General features: G+C 43.3%; 1 protein-coding gene across 2 annotated transcripts; it reads right to left on the bottom strand.

The window, feature by feature from the left end:
* On the bottom strand, window positions 1-20,147 carry LOC109869022 (ATP-dependent 6-phosphofructokinase, muscle type). Of its 2 annotated transcripts, XM_020458836.2 has the most exons (22): window positions 19,964-20,147; window positions 18,124-18,197; window positions 17,768-17,845; window positions 16,645-16,834; window positions 14,597-14,762; window positions 11,231-11,384; window positions 10,963-11,058; window positions 9,572-9,664; window positions 9,230-9,355; window positions 8,943-9,007; window positions 8,750-8,813; window positions 8,472-8,618; window positions 7,726-7,796; window positions 7,457-7,544; window positions 7,028-7,180; window positions 4,076-4,240; window positions 3,679-3,740; window positions 3,406-3,517; window positions 3,166-3,265; window positions 2,538-2,643; window positions 1,965-2,118; window positions 1-73 (listed from the first exon to the last, which is right to left on the bottom strand). In XM_020458836.2, exons 1-22 carry the CDS (start codon window positions 20,043-20,045, stop codon window positions 71-73), a joined length of 2,349 nt encoding a protein of 782 aa, XP_020314425.2. In that variant the 5' UTR covers window positions 20,046-20,147; the 3' UTR covers window positions 1-70. The 2 variants fall into 2 exon arrangements, with proteins under 2 accessions (XP_020314425.2, XP_031659780.1); XM_031803920.1 differs by having other exon boundaries at window positions 1-2,118.
* Between the last annotated feature and the right edge of the window lie 747 nt (window positions 20,148-20,894).

Raw genomic sequence — 20,894 nt, 5'->3', positions numbered from 1 at the left:
CAAAATCGTAACGTGTTTAATTCTTGAAGCAGTAAAACGGGTTTCCAGATCAGGGCAGCACACACAGGGTTCACTGATTGAGAAATAAAAAAGTGCAAGGAAAAATGTTTGAGAAGATCAAAAAGAAGACAACAGTAGCTCTTGTTTAGTTTATGAGTCAGATGATTCATTAAACCAGAAACATACATGCAAAACAGACATTCATGTAACATAAAAAAATTACTCTTCCCTTTCATGCACCTCTTCCTTCTCCATATGCCAGGGGTCTCCAACATTTTCTAGCATGAGAGCTACTGTTAAATCATGTGAGCTACTCACAATTGCTTTCCTAGCTTTGAAACATGCACTCCTTGTATTTTCCCGAATTCTGTTCTCTTTTTTATTTTTTTGTGGTTTGGGATTTATTTTTATTTAACTCAGAATTTCAATTATTCATAGAGAAACAATGCAATTTTATGTTCTGAATCAATGTCAATGCTTAAATCACACCAGAATACCATCTTTCGGCCTGGAAAAAAAAAACAATTCTGATTTGAGTGTAATACCACTTTAAATGCACATTTTGCGAGAGAGGAACGTGCTGGTTTAGCGATGTTTTTGCAACTGCATATGTCATACCAGTTTGCAAAACAAACGCCCACCCAATTGATACAAATAATCATGATATAATTCTGCCAGGCAAACCTGGTTTTTAGTTGACATTAAAATGATTAGGTTTGGGGTTAAGTCTGTCTACCGAGAAGACAATTGTTATTTCCGCTAACTGGTATACGAAGTGAATGATAGGCACACGCGCACACCACACAGACATACAGGGGCAATATTGCGGGAAATGTATTGACAGATATTGTTACGTTTGGGTTTTAAGCCAGTTGTGACTAACTAGGGGTAATGTCAATGTGGATTTGATAGTAGCCGAGAGCTTGGTGTGTGTGTGTGTGTGTGTGTGTGTGTGATACTTGACAGTCTGCAGAGTTCTCATTCTCAGCCCGAATCCAACCGCGATCGGCCCAGTCTTTTAGTCCTACATAATAATAAAACGCTTGATTGTCTTTAAAGGCATTAATGACTCGTTTGCTGTCTAATGGCATGAATTATTGATTATATTTTAGTAGGCTAAATTAATACATAACGTGCGCTCACAGCTTGATGGATTGATTATACAAGGCTACTACGAGGTGGGTCGAGCAAAAATAATACATTATTTAGGCTATTGCTTGCTAAATGTTTCTGATCAGTGATGGATGAGCTAACAAATAAATGAACCACCACCTCCACTTGCCCAGCCAGAGATCAATTAAGCAATATACAGACATAAATTCAGTGAATCAAAACCATATTGATTTATCAGTCACAGGCATTAGGTCTGGTGTATCACAGGCTACTACCGAGTGAAGAGCAAAATACACTTGTTAGGCTACATAACATGCTTGCAAAATGTTCTAATCAGCGAATATGAGCAAACTAGAATAAAGATTATCACGAGCACTCACCTTCAATTTAATAAAAAATATTTGGATATCCAATCTGACATTGATTTAGCAAGAGGAGTCCCCCCACACTTGTCGCAAAAAGAGAGCAATGGGGCAGTCACAATCAAAACAGTGATGAAATGAACCCACAAGACTGACTTTAAACAATTTGGGAAGTGCATGTATTTTTCATAACTATTTGGTGGGCTGCTCCAATTGGCCTGTTGGAGAACCCTGATATAGACATACATCAGAGGCGGCTGGTGGGAGGAGCTATAGGAGGATTCCTCATTGTAGTGGCTGGAATGGAAAAAAGGGAATGTAGTCAAACATGTGGTTTCCATATATTTGTGTTTGATATTGTTCCATTTATTCCATTCCAGCCATTACAATGAGCCCATCCTCCTATAGCTCCTCCCACCAGCCCTCCACTGACATACATGTAACATAGAACAATTACTCTTCCTCCTCATGTTTCGTGGGAGGACATGCCTTCTTCATCAGTGGCGCTGGCATCGACATCCTCTTCTTGATAACATGCTCCATGTGGGCATGCTCAGATGTGTCCAGGCTGATGTTGTATTTAGCAAGGATCTTCATGATTGGCCTCAGTTTCAGCCACCACGATGTTTTGGGGATGCGGTGCCTGGACAGGACAGCAGAGGGGGGTAGAGAAGCCTTAATAGGAATGTTAGGGATATTTTGGCCCTGTCCAAGGAACAGCCACTAGCCCTTACCTCTAGACACTTGTGGAGATCTGAGAGGATTGGATAGCAATATGGTGATAACAGGTGCTACGGTTCATTTCTGGACAAGGCCAATATAAAAAGTGGTCCTTTGTAGCTCAGTTGGTACGGTATTGCGCTTGTAATGACACAGTAGTGGGTTCAATTCCCAGGACCAGCCATATGTAAAATGGATGCACACATGACTAAGTCATTTAGGATAAAAGTGTCTGCTAAATGGCTAATATTATATTATTATAGAATAATCAGCAACTGCCACTTTCAAGTTAAGCGTCATAGATTTTATTTTTGAAAATATGTATGATTTAAAGGATCTTACACAAAGTCTGTCTGTTCCTTCAGCTCAGCAAGAGGCTGGAACGTCAGTGCTCTCTTCTTCATGCCCAGCACACAGGCAGAGTCTGGGGTGTTAGCGAAGATACGACCTGGAGAACAGGAGAAGAAGATTAACTGTCACAGAGACAGAGATTTAAAAACAAGTATATGAATTTGTGAGGTATAAGCAGGGGTTATCTCACGTGGACAAACGCACGTAACAGAGGATGGTATCGTAGCGTCTGTCTGTCAGATTTTCTACATCACTGATCATTTGGACAAATTACGATTTCACGGGCTTTCGAATTTTGGAAGAGGGGACATTTGGCCCAGACTTGCCCGAAATATGCAGCGAGAGGGGGGTGGAGCTACCATCGTGCTTCAGCTCCTCATTCTAGTATATTTTCTAAGACGTCTGCCCCCAGAACTTAATCAAGCATCTGACGCAATTATGCAAGATTTTAGTTCTGGGTTTCCGAGATTAAACCAAGGGATACAACGGACACAAAATGTACTATCAATGGACACATTTATTTTTTACATCCTATCTTCTACGTACAGTATGTGTACATTACAATTGCCACTGAGACACATGGGCTAATTGGAGACATCCCACAGCCTGTCTGTCTTACCGTGTCTATAGACCTCCTTGAGTTTCTCTGTTATCCACAAAACAGCCTTGGAACCCATCTTGGTGCCAAAGTTCCGGTCGAAAGGTGTTGGGGTGCCGCCCTGGGGAGAGGGAAGGTTGTATTACTGCATCTGAAGTCGACGTGCTGTATGTTCTGGAAAAGCTATAATATTAGGGACACTCTTCTACTACTTCTAATAGGGTGCCATTTGGGGATGCAGCCTTGTCACTGTTAACAGACCTGTTGCATGTGTCCCAGAACGTTCTTGCGGCAGTCAAAGATGCCCTTGCCCTCCTCAGAGTAGAGGGCGAAGATAAAGTCTGTGGTGTAGTTGGCATTGCAGTTCTCATTCCTGACACACAGAGGAATAATCAAAAGTTGTACAGATGAGATCTAAACATGAATGTAATGTGTATATACACTGTTGAAGTGGCATGGCAGTTTTGGGTTTTGGGAAAGGTACAAGCATGGTAGATAATGAAATTAATGAAGGAGTGCTTGAATGAACCCCACCTGAGAATCAAACCTCTCTTCACATCTGTCTTCATCTTCTGCACGAGATGCTCTACGTTCATCTGTAAACCAGAGCCCGTCGGTCAGCACACCTTTGTACCATGTAAACTATATAGAGGCCAGTTTGTACCATGTATACTTTTATGTAGAGGAGAAACTTAAGCCTAGTCCTGGACTAGAAAGTATGTTCAATGAAGATTCTCCACGGACAGCTCCTCTCCAGGAATAGTGTTCATGGCTAAGCTTAATCTGTGTCCGGGAAACTGGCCCAAAGATTTTCACAACCTGACAGACTGGTGTAGACTATGTATGTGTCTAAAGCTATCCATGTCATGATAGAGACAAAGAGAGAGAGGGAGAGAGAGAGAGAGAGACTGCAAGATAGTATTCAGCTCACCTCCAGGTCTCTAATACCAAATTTGTCCTCATAGATGTATGCAGCATCAGCCCCAGCAGCCAGACCTGCCATGGTAGCCAGGTAACCACAGTACCCTCCTGCGGTCTCAATGATGAACACGCGACGCTTGGTGCCTGCTGCTGACTGCTTGATCCTGTCACAGGTCTGAGGGGACAGGGAATAGAGAGGAGATGGGTTAAGAGGGTCTCCTCATCAGAGTATGTGAGCTGAGCGGAGCGAGGAGTGGAGCGTGCCCAATTTGTCACTGGAGCGTGGAGCCTTCTCGCCCGCTCCAATTTCGCTCCAAGTAGCGCTCACTTCACGAGCTCAGGGTATGCCCGTGCCAGCATTAATTAGTAGTCTACTTGTGTGCTGCTATAGCTCCCTTGCTTTATCTACTGTCATGGAGTTCGCTAAATATGTTCATAAAGAAACGGATAAAACACAGGTGCTAAATCAAGGTGATTCACAAAATGGTGTACTTGCTACGTGCACATGCTAAAAGAAAGGAACGAGGCCGATAGAGGTGGTCATTGTAGCAAAGTATTTCTCAACGAAAAATCAGATCTCTTAAACGTTTCGTTCATTTTTGTTCTATTTTCTATACAATAGGCCATAATAGATTTTGTCCCAATAGGCCTGGCATATTCCCACGTTCAATGAGCTTTCCATTTTGATCGGGTTATTTTGCCTAAAAACTTTTAGGCCTACCTATAGAAAATAAATAAGTAACTCTGCATCTCTGCCTAGTCTGGCAAGAGTGGCCAAGAGGGTGTTTATCATCCCCAGTGGCTCTGCAAGTGTTGAGAGGATACTCTCCAGGCACCATCGCATGTGCCTGAAGTCACAGACTGGCCAAACTTGTGTTTCTAAAAATGAATTCAAAAGTCATTGTCCCTACCAGCCTACAGTTGCACTCGCAAATGCTTCACAATGTTTTTCTTTGTAGGCTAGAGCCTTGAAATAATTGAAATACTATGGCCTAAATAATTCATTTTTGTTCCTTCTTAGGCTCCCTGTCTGGCTCCTGACCTATTTAGACTGTTTATATGCGGTTAATATGACTATTTGAAATGGAGCGCAGGAGTTGATGAGCGGGATTTCCAACCACTCAATGCTCACATTCAGAATATGGAGGTTATGGTTTAGAGTAGACCATGTGCCCTAACTGTTATTGAGCTGGGCCATTAACATCTTTGTTTTTATGGGACAATTTCAGGTGCAGCAGCACCTCCCTGTTCCAGTTGAAAACGTTTTCACCCTACTGAACATGACCCAGGTGTTGGTGTTACTTATGGTGATGGTGTGTTCATGTATTACGGTACTGGCCATGGTTATGGTGTTGATATGTTACATTTCTGATCGTGGTGATGATGTATTACGGTACCGACCGAGGCGGTGGTGTTGATGTATTACAGTACTGACCGAGGCGATGGTGTTGATGTATTACAGTACTGACCAAGGCGATGGTGTTGATGTATTACGGTACCGACCGAGGCGATGGTGTTGATGTATTACGGTACCGACCGAGGCGATGGTGTTGATGTATTACGGTACTGACCGAGGCGATGGTGTTGATGTATTACGGTACTGACCGAGGCGATGGTGTTGATGTATTACGGTACCGAGCGAGGCGATAGTGTTGATGTATTACGGTACCGACCGAGGCGATGGTGTTGATGTATTACGGTACGGCCCGAGGCGATGGTGTTGATGTATTACGGTACTGACCGGGCGATGGTGTTGATGTATTATGGTACTGACCGAGGCGATGGTGTTGATGTATTACGGTACCGACCGAGGCGATGGTGTTGATATATTACAGTACCTGCCCGAGGCGATGGTGTTGATGTATTACGGTACTGACCGAGGCGATGGTGTTGATGTATTACGGTACTGACCGGACGATGGTGTTGATGTATTACGGTACTGACCGAGGCGATGGTGTTGATGTATTACGGTACTGACCGGACGATGGTGTTGATGTATTACGGTACTGACCGGGCGATGGTGTTTATGTATTACGGTACTGACCGGGCGATGGTGTTTATGTATTACGGTACTGACCGAGGCGATGGTGTTGATGTATTACGGTACGGTCCGAGGCGATGGTGTTGATGTTTTACGGTACCTTCCCGAGGCGATGGTGTTGATGTATTACGGTACCGACCGAGGCGATGGGGTTGATGTATTACGGTACCGACCGAGGCGATGGTGTTGATGTATTACGGTACGGACCGAGGCGATGGTGTTGATGTATTACGGTACCGACCGAGGCGATGGTGTTGTGGTATTACGGTACCGACCGAGGCGATGGTGTTGATGTATTACGGTACGGACCGAGGCGATGGTGTTGATGTATTACGGTACGGACCGAGGCGATGGTGTTGATGTATTACGGTACGGACCAAGGCGATGGTGTTGATGTATTACGGTACCGACCGAGGCGATGGTGTTGATGTATTACGGTACCGACCGAGGCGATGGTGTTGATGTATTACGGTACCGACCGAGGCGATGGGGTTGATGTATTACGGTACCGACCGAGGCGATGGTGTTGATGTATTACGGTACGGACCGAGGCGATGGTGTTGATGTATTACGGTACCGACCGAGGCGATGGTGTTGTGGTATTACGGTACCGACCGAGGCGATGGTGTTGATGTATTACGGTACGGACCGAGGCGATGGTGTTGATGTATTACGGTACGGACCGAGGCGATGGTGTTGATGTATTACGGTACCGACCAAGGCGATGGTGTTGATGTATTACGGTACCGACCGAGGCGATGGTGTTGATGTATTACGGTACTGACCGAGGCGATGGTGTTGATATATTACGGTACCGACCGAGGCGATGGTGTTGATGTATTACGGTACCGACCGAGGCGATGGTGTTGATGTATTACGGTACCGACCGAGGCGATGGTGTTGATGTATTACAGTACTGACCGAGGTGATGGTGTTGAGGGCTGTGTCAGCTCCGATGCTGAAGTCTGAGCCGGGGACGTTGTTGGAGACAGTGGCGGGGATGACCACCATGGGAATGCACAGCTCTTCATACTTATCTCTGCCCTGCACCAGCTCCAGACCACCCATATACGCCTGGGAGAGGGGACAGGAGGAAAGAGGAGAGTAAAAATGGGAGGGAAGGAGATGGGAGAAGAGCAGCAGGGGTTACTCTACTGAGGTACTGGGCTTGTGTGTCTTTTTGTAGTTACATGTGAGATCCCACATAGACATTACATTTAAATTTGAGTCATTTATCAAATTCTCTTATCCATGATGACTTACCTACTTTTAGAACATTGACTTGTGATTGTAAGACAGCCACACATTAAAGAAGACATGCATGTGATGAGATAATCTTCTGACTCTTACCTCGAACCCTCCAATAATCACCAGAGAGTGGATATTGAACTTAGCGATAGTCAAGCTGATTTCCTCAATGTACTCAGAAGGAAGGACTCTTCAAATAAAGGACGATTTAGTTAGTAGTGTGAAATATCAGCGATTTACCGTATCACTGCCCCAAAAATGATTTTACATGTCAAAATGAGTTTTGTGTGCCCCTCAGTTCCACTCCTGCTGACAACACAAACTATTGCACTGTATTCATCCTGCATCCTAATAATCATTCTGAGTAGTACCTCTTGGTGCCCAACTCAGAGCCCCCCTTTCCAGTCCAGCCTGACACTCCAGTCCAGGTGATAGGCTCAATCTGTGGAAGACAACAAAGTCAAGGGGTCAAGGGAGTGAGTTTTCCAGATTCACTGGACAAGAGTTACTGTACCAGGCAGAGGAGGCTGCTGGGAGGAGATACAGGAGGACGGGCTCATTGTAATGACTAGAATGGAATACATGGAATGGAGTCAAACATGTGGTTTCCATATGTTTGATACTGTCCTCCTATAGCTCCTCCTACCAGCCCCTTCTGGCACCAGGCCACACTTATTCTATATTTAGATCAGAGATGACCTGGATCTGTACACACAAAGCATCCAAGAGTGTTGATCTAGGATCAGTTGAGCCTTTTAGGGGAGCGGCAGCGTAGCCTAGTGGTTAGAGCGTTGGACTAGTAACAGGAAGGTTGCGAGTTCAAACCCCCGAGCTAACAAGGTACAAATCTGTCGTTCTGCCCCTGAACAGGCAGTTAACCCACTGTCCCCAGGCCATCATTGAAAATAAGAATGTGTTCTTAACTGACTTGCCTGGTTAAATGAAGGTAAAATAACAATTTTTTTAGATGTTGCATGGACAAAAGGGACCTGATCCTAGATCAGCACTCCTACTCTGAGACGCTTTATGAATATGGGCCCTGATAAAAAGAGGAGTTTTGGCTGAGAGGAATGGGCTCTGCCTAGTACGCAATGTGTAGTGCGTAGGGTGTACATACCTTTCCTTGAGCGAGACCCTCGAACCCGTCATGAACGGCCAACATGTTGTGTCCCTGAATGATGCCGATCCTCACTGCAGAACGCACAGCAGCATTCATACCAGCACATGGAGCACCAATGTTTACTATAGCCACGTTAATGTTGCTCTGAAGAGGAGGAGAGGAGAGGTAGAGAGGAGAGGTGACAAGAAGAGAATGGTGACACATTTCTGTCAGTGCTAAAGTCGTAACTAATTTAACTAAACTCATGTGTTCATTATGTAGCTGTTGTTCCCCACCTTGGTATCTGGAGGGTTGATGTGGGCCAGCATCTTGTATGTGTTCCAGTTGTTTTCAAAGCTCCTGGACACGGCCAACAAAACAGTGATGTGTTAGTAGACTGTGATAAAGTTCATATGTGACATCCGAGCGAGTAGTTTCAGCAATAGTGAAGCCATTGTAAGAGTGGTAAAAGTAGGCTAGTGTTCTTACTTTCCTCTGAGCTTGATAGCATCCTCCCATCTCTTCTCAGCCATGGCAGTAGTCACATCCTTAGTCTGGGGGGGGGGGGGGGGGTCATTAATGCAAATTTACATAGAAGTTGAATCATCTGCCATCTCAGTCCATGTCATTGTTTTTCTCTGCCATATAATAATCAAAACCCTTTAGTAGTCAATTCAATTCTTGTTGAAATGACAGCAAAAGTGCTCAGATCAATGATGAACCCATTTGAATGGCACACATACAACAGTTGACGTGGCTTAGTGACTGATACTGACCACTTGGACACACTCCATGAGGGGCAGCCTGACGGCCTGGTTACCGGACAGACTGACCACACAGGCCGGGGTCTCTGGAGTGGCCTCCAACAGGGCCATCACAGCCTCCACACCCATCCTGCTGCCCTAGGGGAGAACACACACCAGGGTTAGACACACACATCACGGTCAAACACAATCACGACACACCGTAGCTAGATACACACAAAGACACACCAACAGAGCCAGGACCACCTCCACACCCATCCTGCTGCCATGGGGAGGAGGGAGAACACACACACATCACACATTTAGACATGCTCATACGCACAGAGACAGAGAGAGAGAGAGAGAGAGACCTACCAGGATTCTGTCGAAGGCTGAGGGAGTGCCGCCTCTCTGCACGTGTCCCAGGACAGTGGTACGGGTGTCAAAGCCCAGATTCTTCTCCACCAGCTACAAATGTAAGAAGCACACACAAAGAGCTGTTAACAACTGTCAGTTTAACCGTATTCAACCATGACAATGCAGTAGAATCTTAGCACTTTAACTCTGAGGTATTATTTGGGAAATCGGCCCTATTGTGGGCTAAAATATGCTGACACATTGTTCTGTCAGTTTTATAGTCTTTTAAGTAATATGTTAATTGTGAATTGTGTTAATTGTGTAGCCGTTGTCCCCCCTTGGTATCTGGAGGGTTGTTGTGGGCTAGCATCTTGTGTGTCTTCCAGTTGTTTTCAAAGCCATCTTTTTGTGTGTTGCCTTCTTGATGCTGGAGTGTTTACGGACATATTCAACCTCTCCCTATCCCAGGCTTTTGTCCCCACTTGCTTCAAGATATCCACCATTGTTTCTGTACCCAAGCAAGCTAGGGTAATTGAACTAAATAACTATCGCCCCATAGCACTCACTTCTGTCATCATGAAGTGCTTTAAAAGGCTAGTCAAGGATCATATCACCTCCACCTTACCCAACACCCTAGACCCACTACAATTTGCATACCGCCCCAACAGATCCGCGGACGACGCTATTGCCGTTGCACAGCACACTGCCCTATCCCACCTGGAGTGTCCTGGAGTGGCCTAGCCAGTCTCCAGATCTCAACCCCATAGAAAATCTTTGGAGGGAGTTGAAAGTCCATGTTGCCCAGCAACAGCCCCAAAACATCACTGCTCTAGAGGAGATCTGCATGGAGGAATGGGCCAAAATACCAGCAACAGTGTGTGAAAACCTTGTGAAAACTTACAGAAAACGTTTGACCTCTGTCATTGCCAACAAAGGGTATATAACAAAGTATTGAGATAAACTTTTGTTATTGACCAAATACTTATTTTCCACCATAATTTGCAAATGAATTCATTAAAAATCCTACAATGTGATTTTCTGGATTTTTTTTCTAATTTTGTCTGTCATAGTTGAAGTGTACCTATGATGAAAATTACAGGCCTCTCTCATCTTTTTAAATGGGAGAACCTGCACAATTGGTGGCTGACTAAATACTTTTTTGCGGGAATTGTATTGTATTTGCGAGACATTCTACTGCACTTTTGGTGCTAGTAACATAAGCATTTCTCTGCAGCTGTTAAAAACACCTGAAAATCTGTGTACGTGACCAATTAACTTTGATGTGAAGTAACCTCGTCCCCAGAGAGTGAGCCGGTTGGTGGATGGAGCAACGCTAAAAGAGGTCCTAAAATAACAAGCAAACAAACTCATTTCAACTGCGAGATACAGTAATATGAGGGAGAGCTTGCCTTCTTGATGTCTTCAGAGCTAATGGGGTTTCCAGCTCTGTCCATAGCTCCCTCAGCCACAATAATCACATTCAGACGAGATCCTCTGGCTCGTTGCTGTCAGAGACCAAAGACACAAGATGTCAGCCTGGTGATTAGGTACCAACGATGGAAACCGATGAGTGGGATTAAACATTCTGTTGTAATGTGGTGTGTTTAAAAAGTAATTCAATATGGATAAAGGAATCTTTCAGGTCAGAAGTCAGTCTGTCTGTGCATGTAAACCTACATCAGCCAGTCTTCTACACAGATGCCCCTCCCATCCCTCATCTGGGGGCATCTCTGGGATGAACACCCAGTCAGCACCGCAGGCCAGAGCAGTCACCAGGGCCAGGTAGCCACAGTGTCTACCCATCACCTCCAGGATGAAGGTCCTCTGGTGACTGAGGAGAACAACAGAATAACCATCTTTGTTATAAACCAGGTTCAGAGGAGAAAACTGAAACAGGGTGTGTGAGCGACATAGTGCTGAGTGATTAACCAAAATGTATTTATTTTTTTGTTATAAAACAAAGACATAAAAAGAAACGTTTTTGAACACCTACTCATTCAAAAGGTTTTTCTTTATTTTTTACTATTTTCTACATTGGAGAATAATAGTGAAAACATCAAAACTAAGAAATAATACATATTGAATCATGTAGTAATTAAAAAAGTGTTAAACAAATTAAAATATATTTTATATTTGAGATTCTTCAAATAGCCACCCTTTTCCTTGATGACAGCTTTACACACTTGGCATTCTCTCAACCAGCTTCATGAGGTAGTCACCTGGAATGCATTTCAATTAACAGATGTGCCTGGTTAAAAGTTAATTTGTGGAATTTCTTTCCTTAATGCGTTTGAGCCAATCAGTTGTGTTGTTACAAGGTAGGGGGCTTATACAGAAGATAGCCCTATGTGATAAAAGACCAAGTCCATATTATGGCAAGAACAGCTCAAATAAGCAAAGACAAATGACAGTCCATCATAACTTTAAGACATGAAGGTCAGTCAATACGGAAAACTTCAAGAACTTTGAACGTTTTTCAATTGCAGTCGCATAAACCATCAAGAGCTATGATGAAACTGTCTCTCAAGAGGACCGCCACAGGAATGGAAGACCCAGAGTTAGCTCTGCTGCAGTTCATTACAGTTGCAAGCCTCAGAAATTGCAGCCCAAATAAATGTTTCACAGAGTTCAAGTAACAGACACACATCTCCACATCAACTGTTCAGAGGTGACTGTGTGAAACAGGCCTTCATGGTCAAATTCCTGCAAAGAAACCACTACTAAAGGACACCAATAAGAAGAAGAGACTTGCTTGGGCCAATAAACACGAGCAATGGACATTTGTCATTTATTTAGAATTCAAAGCACACTTAACCAGCATGGCTACCACTGCATTCTGCAGCGATATGCCATCCCATCTGATTTGCACTTAGTGGGACTATGATTTGTTTTTCAACAGGACAATGACCCAACACACACCTCCAGGCTGTGTAAGGGCTATTTTACCAAGAAGGAGAGGGATGGAGTGCTGCATCAGATGACCTGGTCTCCACAATCACCAGACCTCAAACAAATTGAGATGGTTTGGGATGAGTTGGACCGCAGAGTGAAGGAAAAGCAGCCATTAAGTGCTCAGCATATGTGGGAGCTCCTTCAAGACAGGCGAAGCTGGTTGATAGAATGCCAAGAGTGTGCAAAGCTGTCATCAAGACAAAGGGTGGCTATTTGAAGAACATCAAATATAAAATATGCTTTGTTTAAAACTTTTTGGGTTTACTGTGTTATTTCATAGTTTTGATGTCTTCACTATTATTCTACAATTTAGAAAATAAAGAAAACCCCTAGTAGTTGTTCTAAAACTTTTGACCTGTAGTGTAAGTTCAAGTATTTGAATTCCGTTAAGTTCTGGGTTTTTTTGTGAGCCCAACGGTGTCATTTGCTCTAGAGAGAAATCAAATCATTCACGAAAGAAATCAAGTCAAGAACTATGTGAGATGCTGGGCTGAAAGGAGTTGTAGTTTTCATTAAGCAAATATTCAACCTAGTTCAGTGCAGAAACATGGTAATTAACTACCATGACCATAATCCATTGCCCCTGTTCTTTCCGGCTGGAACAGAGACGGATACACTCTTATGCCTGCTAAATTAGGTTAGATACACACAGACCGCATGAGAGAGGAATGTACACAACAGAACAATGAGAGGGATAGAGGCAGTTCGTGAAAGTATGCCTTGGCTTATCTACTTTGAATAACAGGTCAAACGATTTAGTCAGACAGCTCTGCAGCATAAATAGGATGACTAACAGTACAGAGATAACGTTAGATGGATGTCTGGCTGGCTGGCTGCTACTGCCTTAGCAGAGATGAGATGATGACTAACAGTACAGAGATAACGTTAGATGGATGTCTGGCTGGCTGGCTGCTACTGCCTTAGCAGAGATGAGATGATGACTAACAGTACAGAGATAACGTTAGATGGATGTCTGGCTGGCTGGCTGCTACTGCCTTAGAAGAGATGAGATGATGACTAACAGTACAGAGATAACGTTAGATGGATGTCTGACTGGCTGGCTGCTACTGCCTTAGCAGAGATGAGATGATGACTAACAGTACAGAGATAACGTTAGATGGATGTCTGGCTGGCTGGCTGCTACTGCCTTAGCAGAGATGAGATGATGACTAACAGTACAGAGATAACGTTAGATGGATGTCTGACTGGCTGGCTGCTACTGCCTTAGCAGAGATGAGATGATGACTAACAGTGCAGAGATAACGTTAGATGGATGTCTGGCTGGCTGGCTGCTACTGCCTTAGCAGAGATGAGATGATGACTAACAGTACAGAGATAACGTTAGATGGATGTCTGACTGGCTGGCTGCTACTGCCTTAGCAGAGATGAGATGATGACTAACAGTACAGAGATAACGTTAGATGGATGTATGGCTGGCTGGCTGCTACTGCCTTAGCAGAGATGAGATGATGACTAACAGTACAGAGATAACGTTAGATGGATGTATGGCTGGCTGGCTGCTACTGCCTTAGCAGAGATGAGATGATGACTAACAGTACAGAGATAACGTTAGATGGATGTATGGCTGGCTCGCTGCTACTGCCTTGGCAGAGATGAGATGATGACTATAAGGAATACAAAAAATTAAGTCATCAAATAAAAAAAGTAATATACACAAAACACAAAACTGAAATATTTCATTATTTCATAGTAATTTCCTCTTTTTCTATTGATTTATACTGAATGGACCTGACAGAGACAATGGAATATTTCCTATGTTTTAGCAATTGAAAAAGCTCTCAAATAATTTTGTCATTATTTCATAATGCATTTAGTGTTTGAAAAAATGATGGCAACGGAAATCGAAAAACCATGAGTATTTTTTAAATAATCCAACTGAAACCGAACCAACCTTTAAAAAGCACTAATCGCTCAGCACTAGATTGTGCATGCGTGTGTGTCAGGCTGCTGTTTATGGAGTGTGTCGAAGTTGTTACTTACAGTAATTAAGCCCAATCAACTGTGTGTGTGTCTGCTTGTGTTGTGTGCGCACAGTTGCAAATTTGCGTGACAGTGATGACCTCTCCTCACCTCTGTGCGGTAGTGGTGATGGCATCCACCACCTCTATGATGCGGTGCAGAGCAGAGTCAGTCCCGATGGTCATGTCTGTCCCACAGAAGTCATTGTCGATAGAACCCACCATGCCTACGATGTTCAGGTGGCACGATTTCCGGGCCTCGTCATCTGTAATTTTACCTGGAGAGCAAGCATGGTAACAAAGTAGTCAGTCATACACTGTCAGTCAAACACAGCAGCCGTTTCACCAATGTAACCAGACCTGGGCTTAAATAGTATACAGTTGAAGTCAGAAGTTTACCTACACCACACCAAATACATTTAAACTCAGTTTTTCACAATTCCTGACATTTAATCCAAGTAAAAATTCCCTGTCTAAGGTCAGTGAGGATCACCACTTTATTTTGAGAATGTGAAATGTCAGAATAATAGTAGAGAGAATTATTTATTTCAGCTTTTATGTCTTTCATCACATGCCCAGTGGGTCAGAAGTTTACATACACTCAATTAGTATTTGGTAGCATTGCCTTTAAATTGTTTAACTTCGGTCAAACATTTTGGGTAGCCTTCCACAAGCTTCTCACAATAAGTTGGGTGAATTTTGGCCCATTCCTCCTGACAGAGCTGGTGTAACTGAGTCAGGTTTGTAGGCCTCCTTGCTCGCACATGCTTTTTCAGTTCTGCCCACACATTTTCTACAGGTTTGAGGTCAGAGCTTTGTGATGGCCACTCCAATACCTTGACTTTGTTGTCCTTAAGCCATTTTGCCCCAAATTTGGAAGTATGCTTGACTGATGTCTTGAGATGTTGCTTCAATATATCCACATAATTTTCCTACCTCATGATGCCATCTATTTTGTGAAGTGCACCAGTCCCTCCTGCAGCAAAGCACCACCACAACATGATGCTGCCACCCCCGTGCCTCATGGTTGGGATGGTGTTTTTTGGCTTGCAAGCCTCCCCCTTTTTCCTCCAAACATAACAATGGTCATTATGGCCAAACAGTTCTATTTTTTGTTTCTTCAGACCAGAGGACATTTCTCCAAAAAGTATGATCTTTGTCCCCCATGTGCAGTTGCAAACCGTAGTCTGGATTTTTTATGGCGGTTTTAGAGCAGTGGCTTCTTCCTTGCTGAGCGGCCTTTCAGGTTATGGCAATATAGGACTGGTTTCTACTGTGGATATAGATACTTTTGTACCTGTTTCCTCCAGCATCTTCACAAGGTCTTTTGCTGTTGTTCTGGGATTGATTTTAACTTTTCGCACCAAAGTACGTTAATCTCTAGGAGACAGAATGCGTCTCCTTCCTGAGCGGTATGACGGCTGCGTGGTCCCATGGTGTTCATACTTGTGTACTATTGTTTGTACATATGAACGTGGTACCTTCAGGTGTTTGGAAATTGCTCCCAAGGATGAACCAGACTTGTGGAGGGAGGTCTACAATTTATTTTCTGAGGTCTTGGCTGATTTCTTTTGATTTTCCCATGATGTCAAGCAAAGATGAGTTTGAAGGTAGGCCTTGAAATACATCCACAGGTACACCTTCAATTGACTCAAATTATATCAATTAGCCTATCAGAAGCTTCTAAAGCCATGACATAATTTTCTGGAATTTTCCAAACTGTTTAAAAGCACAGTCAACTTAGTGTATGTAAACTTTTGACCCACTGGAATTGTGATACAGTGAATTATAAGTAAAATAATCTGTCTGTAAACAATTGCTGTAAAAATGACTTGTGTCATGCACAAAGTAGATGTCCTAACCGAGTGGTTGAAAAACGAGTTTTAATGACTCCAACCTAAGTGTATGTAAACTTCCGACTTCAACTCTATGTTTTCTTTCAAATACTTTCATTGTGCTTGATTGAGTTTTCCTGGCACCATGGAACCAATGGAATAGCCTAAAAAGTGCAAACTTGCCAATTTGGCCCTCCAGGCAGACTCAATGAAACACGCAAAGAATTTTGGAAGAAAACAAATACTATTTGAACCCATGTCTGGAATACACTCAAAGTTCTTAGGGCTTTCCTATGGTTCCCGGGGTTTGGGGGCTCAGTCTTACCGGCTTTGACCAGGTCGACCAGCAGAGTGGCCCACTCCTTCCTGAACTGGTTAGCTCCAGTCAAGCTACCGTCACCCCCAATCACACACAGGTTGGTGATGCCCAGCTTGACCAGGTTCAGGGCAGCCTTCATGCGGCCCTCCCTGGCTCTGAAGTCCATGCAGCGGGCACTGCCGATGACTGTGCCACCCTGGTAGAGAGAGACTCATAGAATTAGAAGAAATAATGGACAAAGTTGTGGACTGCAATTTGGTGGAGCCTGTTAAAAATCATTGAAGACCCAGATTGTCACGTTCTGACCTTTATTTCCTTTGTTTTTTATTTATTTAGTATGGTCAGGGCGTGAGTTGGGTGGGCAGTCTATGTTTGTTTTTCTATGATTTGGGTATTTCTATGTTTCGGCCTAGTATGGTTCTCAATCAGAGGCAGGTGTCATTAGTTGTCTCTGATTGAGAATCATACTTAGGTAGCCTGGGTTGCACTGTTTGTTTGTGGGTGATTGTCTATGTTGTAGCTTCACGGTCGTCATTTGTTTATTGTTTTGTATACAGTGTCAGTACTTTCTTTATTAAAGATTTACCATGGACACTTACGACGCCGCATTTTGGTCCGATCCTTCTCGCCTCTCCTCTTCAGATGAAGAGGAGGACGGCCGTGACACAGATGGCCGAAACAACAGTGTTTTTAAACTTTTCTAAACGTGATCTTTAGTGATGCATGTGAATCTTGCATCTTGTCTGCAGCTCAACTCTAAGTCGGTTTGAGCACTGAGAATATGTCAGGCCATCATGAAAGAGAGGCAGCTCTGTAATCACACCCTGCTGGGATCTTTCCATGGTGTCTGGCCACATCCAAACTCAACTTAAACACCCTGTGTACGTGGAGGTCAGCTTGTATTACTGGAGCCGACCCCTGCTCTCCCTTAGTTACAGTAGGCATTGTCTATCCATCTATGAACACATTTGGTTGTGTGTTTGTATCGGTCTCTAATATTAAAATAAACCAGTACTCTTGGTTTCTTGTCATTCATTTACTGTAATACCCTCTCTAGACAATGACAGCTTATGACAGTTGTGTACTGTATTGGCATCAGTGCTTGTGAGTGTGTGATAACAGGACTCACCAGTTGCAGCATCATGGACACACTCTCCCAGGTGGCCAGTTTGATGTTGTCTCCTCCATCCACCAGACCCTGGTAACCCTGCACACATCATCAACACAAATACAAACTCCATTATCATCTGAAATGGGAGACAACACCATGCTACTGCAGCCACACAACTTCTGTCTCAATGTGGGTTGTGATAGAATCCATTTGGGGGGGTATTTCTTAAAACTTCAGTCAGATAAATCACAATGGTAATCAGGATCAAATGGATAGTAAGAGGCCTCTATGGGTGATCAGCAATGATATAGGCAACACATTATCGAGTGAATAAACTTGGATAACAGAACTGTGATTCTACTGTATGACTTTACCTCATGAACAAAGTAGACCTTGGCTCCGGTGTAGATACCAACTCTGACTGTGGCCCTCACGGCCGCGTTCATACCTGATAGTCACAGATAGACAGACAAACATGGGTTTACAGGATTGACTGAAGGCTTATACATGCTTATAACAAGTTATAAAGTGCAATGCACAATAACGAGCTGCTTGTCAAAGCCAAACTGTGACATTACACAGGGCCACATCTCACAGTGGCAGTACAGTAGTTATGGCGTAAAACAACCCGTTTAACAAATGCTAACATTATGACTAAATCAAGTTTACATTTGGATTTCAGCATCGTCATCATCAAACACATTAATATGACTTTCATAGCCCCTAACTGGCTTGATACCCATATATCAATGCGTTATACACATATTTAATGTGTACCAAGCATTGACATATGGGTATCAAGTCCCTTGACATTTGTGTTTTGTGCTCAAGAGTATTTTGGCTACAACATCCGCCTGACACTTCCAAAATGGCTCATAAACTTATTTTCAGAATTGGAATAGAGAGGTGTCATGTCTGTAAACAGATCTGTAGACTGTACTCTATCTTCTCTCCATGTTCAGAACACTAAAGGCCAAGATGTGTGGGTGCGTGTTGTGATTGGTTGGTTGGTAGACAAGCATGGTACGGGACCGTCTCTTGTTACAGTAGAGCAGCTGAGAGAAGAGCGTGGCCATATCCTTCATACCGTGACGTTCCACAAAAAAAGGTCAGAGAGTCTAAAATTAACACCAAATTAGATGGGGAGACGGACGGGGAATAGGCGGGAGATAAGTGGCTTAGAGAAAAGGTTATGGGACACATTTGGAATCATATATCTAGCAATGGTTTTCATTTTTTATTTTTTATTGAACCTTTATTTAACTAGGCAAGTCAGTTAAAGAACAAATTCTTATGTACAATGATGAAACAGCTAGACAAACATCAGTCATAATAATAATGTTTAATAGCCACTACACCCTATACCTAGCCGCACTGGCAATGTCTCTTGCAACAACTTAGTAGAGATCTGTCCAAATAAATATAATGTAATGGTATTTACTGGTGGGCCAGCTAAGGTATTATGTGAATTTAAATTATAAACACAGTCAGCACTACTGAAATGTAGTTATATGACATTGCCAGTAAACTACAGTCTCATTTTACTCTACTTTTATTTGTCTCTCAACAATCATGGAGTAGTACACAAATTTGAGGCATAAGTTATGCAACTTGAAGATAAGAAGTGTACTCTGCTAGGGAAAGATGCAGGTCAACAATGTTTGTGTAGATATTGCCAATTTGAGATCCTGGTCAAGTTGGGAAGTTAAGTTATCTGTATCGGGTGTCAGCCTAAAAAGTCCTGTGGCTCTAAGGGTTCAGGAAAGCTATCACGCTGTACTCATCACGTTGTCCTCACTGCCCTGCCAACCACAGTAAAGATAAACCTAAATGCTAAAGACATTCATCAACTCCTGACACCTGGCCTCTAGGACTAAGTGATCATGAAGACACATAATTCCAGAATCTAACTGGCATAACTGATCGCTCAGTTGCCCAAATCTTCTTTGGCTGCTTTTAGCTTGCTTTGGATGTTCTTCAGAGATAACTCCAGCCCTAACTCAATAATTCAACTCGGGGTGTTGAGTTAATATAAACTGTGATGATTTGATTTCACCTACAGAGCTGGAGGTCCTCACAGTCAAACCCAGACTATTGCAGTACTAACACTGACACACACAAAAACCTCCACACACAGTTACAGGCACACAAAACAGTTACAGGCACACACACACACACACACACTGCCTCTCTGACGTCACACACACTTCTTACCTTGGGCATCACCACCAGACGTCAGCACGGCTATAGACCGGCCGATGCCCATCTTGGTTGGATCCATGCTTGTATGTGACATGGTGTCCACAGGGCTCCACACCAACTAGGTGGTGGCACTAAGGAAGGAAAGGAAACGGATAGATTGGCTGCTATGGCTGCTACCCTGTTTCTCAAGAGAGAATGGTAAGGTCACTGGCTTTATAAGCACACTGCCCCATAGCCCTGCCCCCGAATCTCTCTCAAACACGCACACACACACAGCCTTGTTTAACTGACCACACAATTCAGTCCCATTCAAAATCCTACTTTCCCTCACACCTAACCTATTCCTAAACCTAGCTCCTATAACCCTAACTTTTACCCTCTATAAATAACATTTGACCTTGCGAGGACTGAAAAATGTCTCCAGTTGGTCAATTTTTGTTTGTTTACTATTCTGGTCCCCACAAGTATAGTTAAACACATCCACACACACACACCTCATGACTGAACTAAATATACATCACAGTGACTGTCACCTCCTAGAGGGCACAGTAACAGAACATATGATAGAATGTAGGCTACATTTAAACATGCTTGAGGGATTAAAATGTGAACATTTAAAACTAATAAATTATAATACATTCATCTCTGAGACCAGAGACCTTGAAGGGTCCCTGTGTTCAAAAAGAAATAACAAATGTGACTCTACCCACATCAGGATACTGCTAGTAGACTGCATGTCTGTTATGTTTTGGTACACCCAGCACAGATGATATGAGAAAACCATGATAACATAGAAACTGTAAGTCACCATTAAGTCAAAATTGACATCGGGACCAGGCTTATGCATATCAAAGTGACGACAATGGCCGTAGCCTAGGAGTTGGCAAGACACACAAACAGATCTGGGACCGGGATAGACAAGCCCACCTGCATGAATGTGGCA

The sequence above is a fragment of the Oncorhynchus kisutch genome, linkage group LG24 (assembly GCF_002021735.2).
Source record: "Oncorhynchus kisutch isolate 150728-3 linkage group LG24, Okis_V2, whole genome shotgun sequence".
Taxonomy (NCBI): domain Eukaryota; kingdom Metazoa; phylum Chordata; class Actinopteri; order Salmoniformes; family Salmonidae; genus Oncorhynchus; species Oncorhynchus kisutch.
Note: the sequence above shows the minus strand (reverse complement) of the source record. Positions and strands in the feature narration are given on the sequence as shown.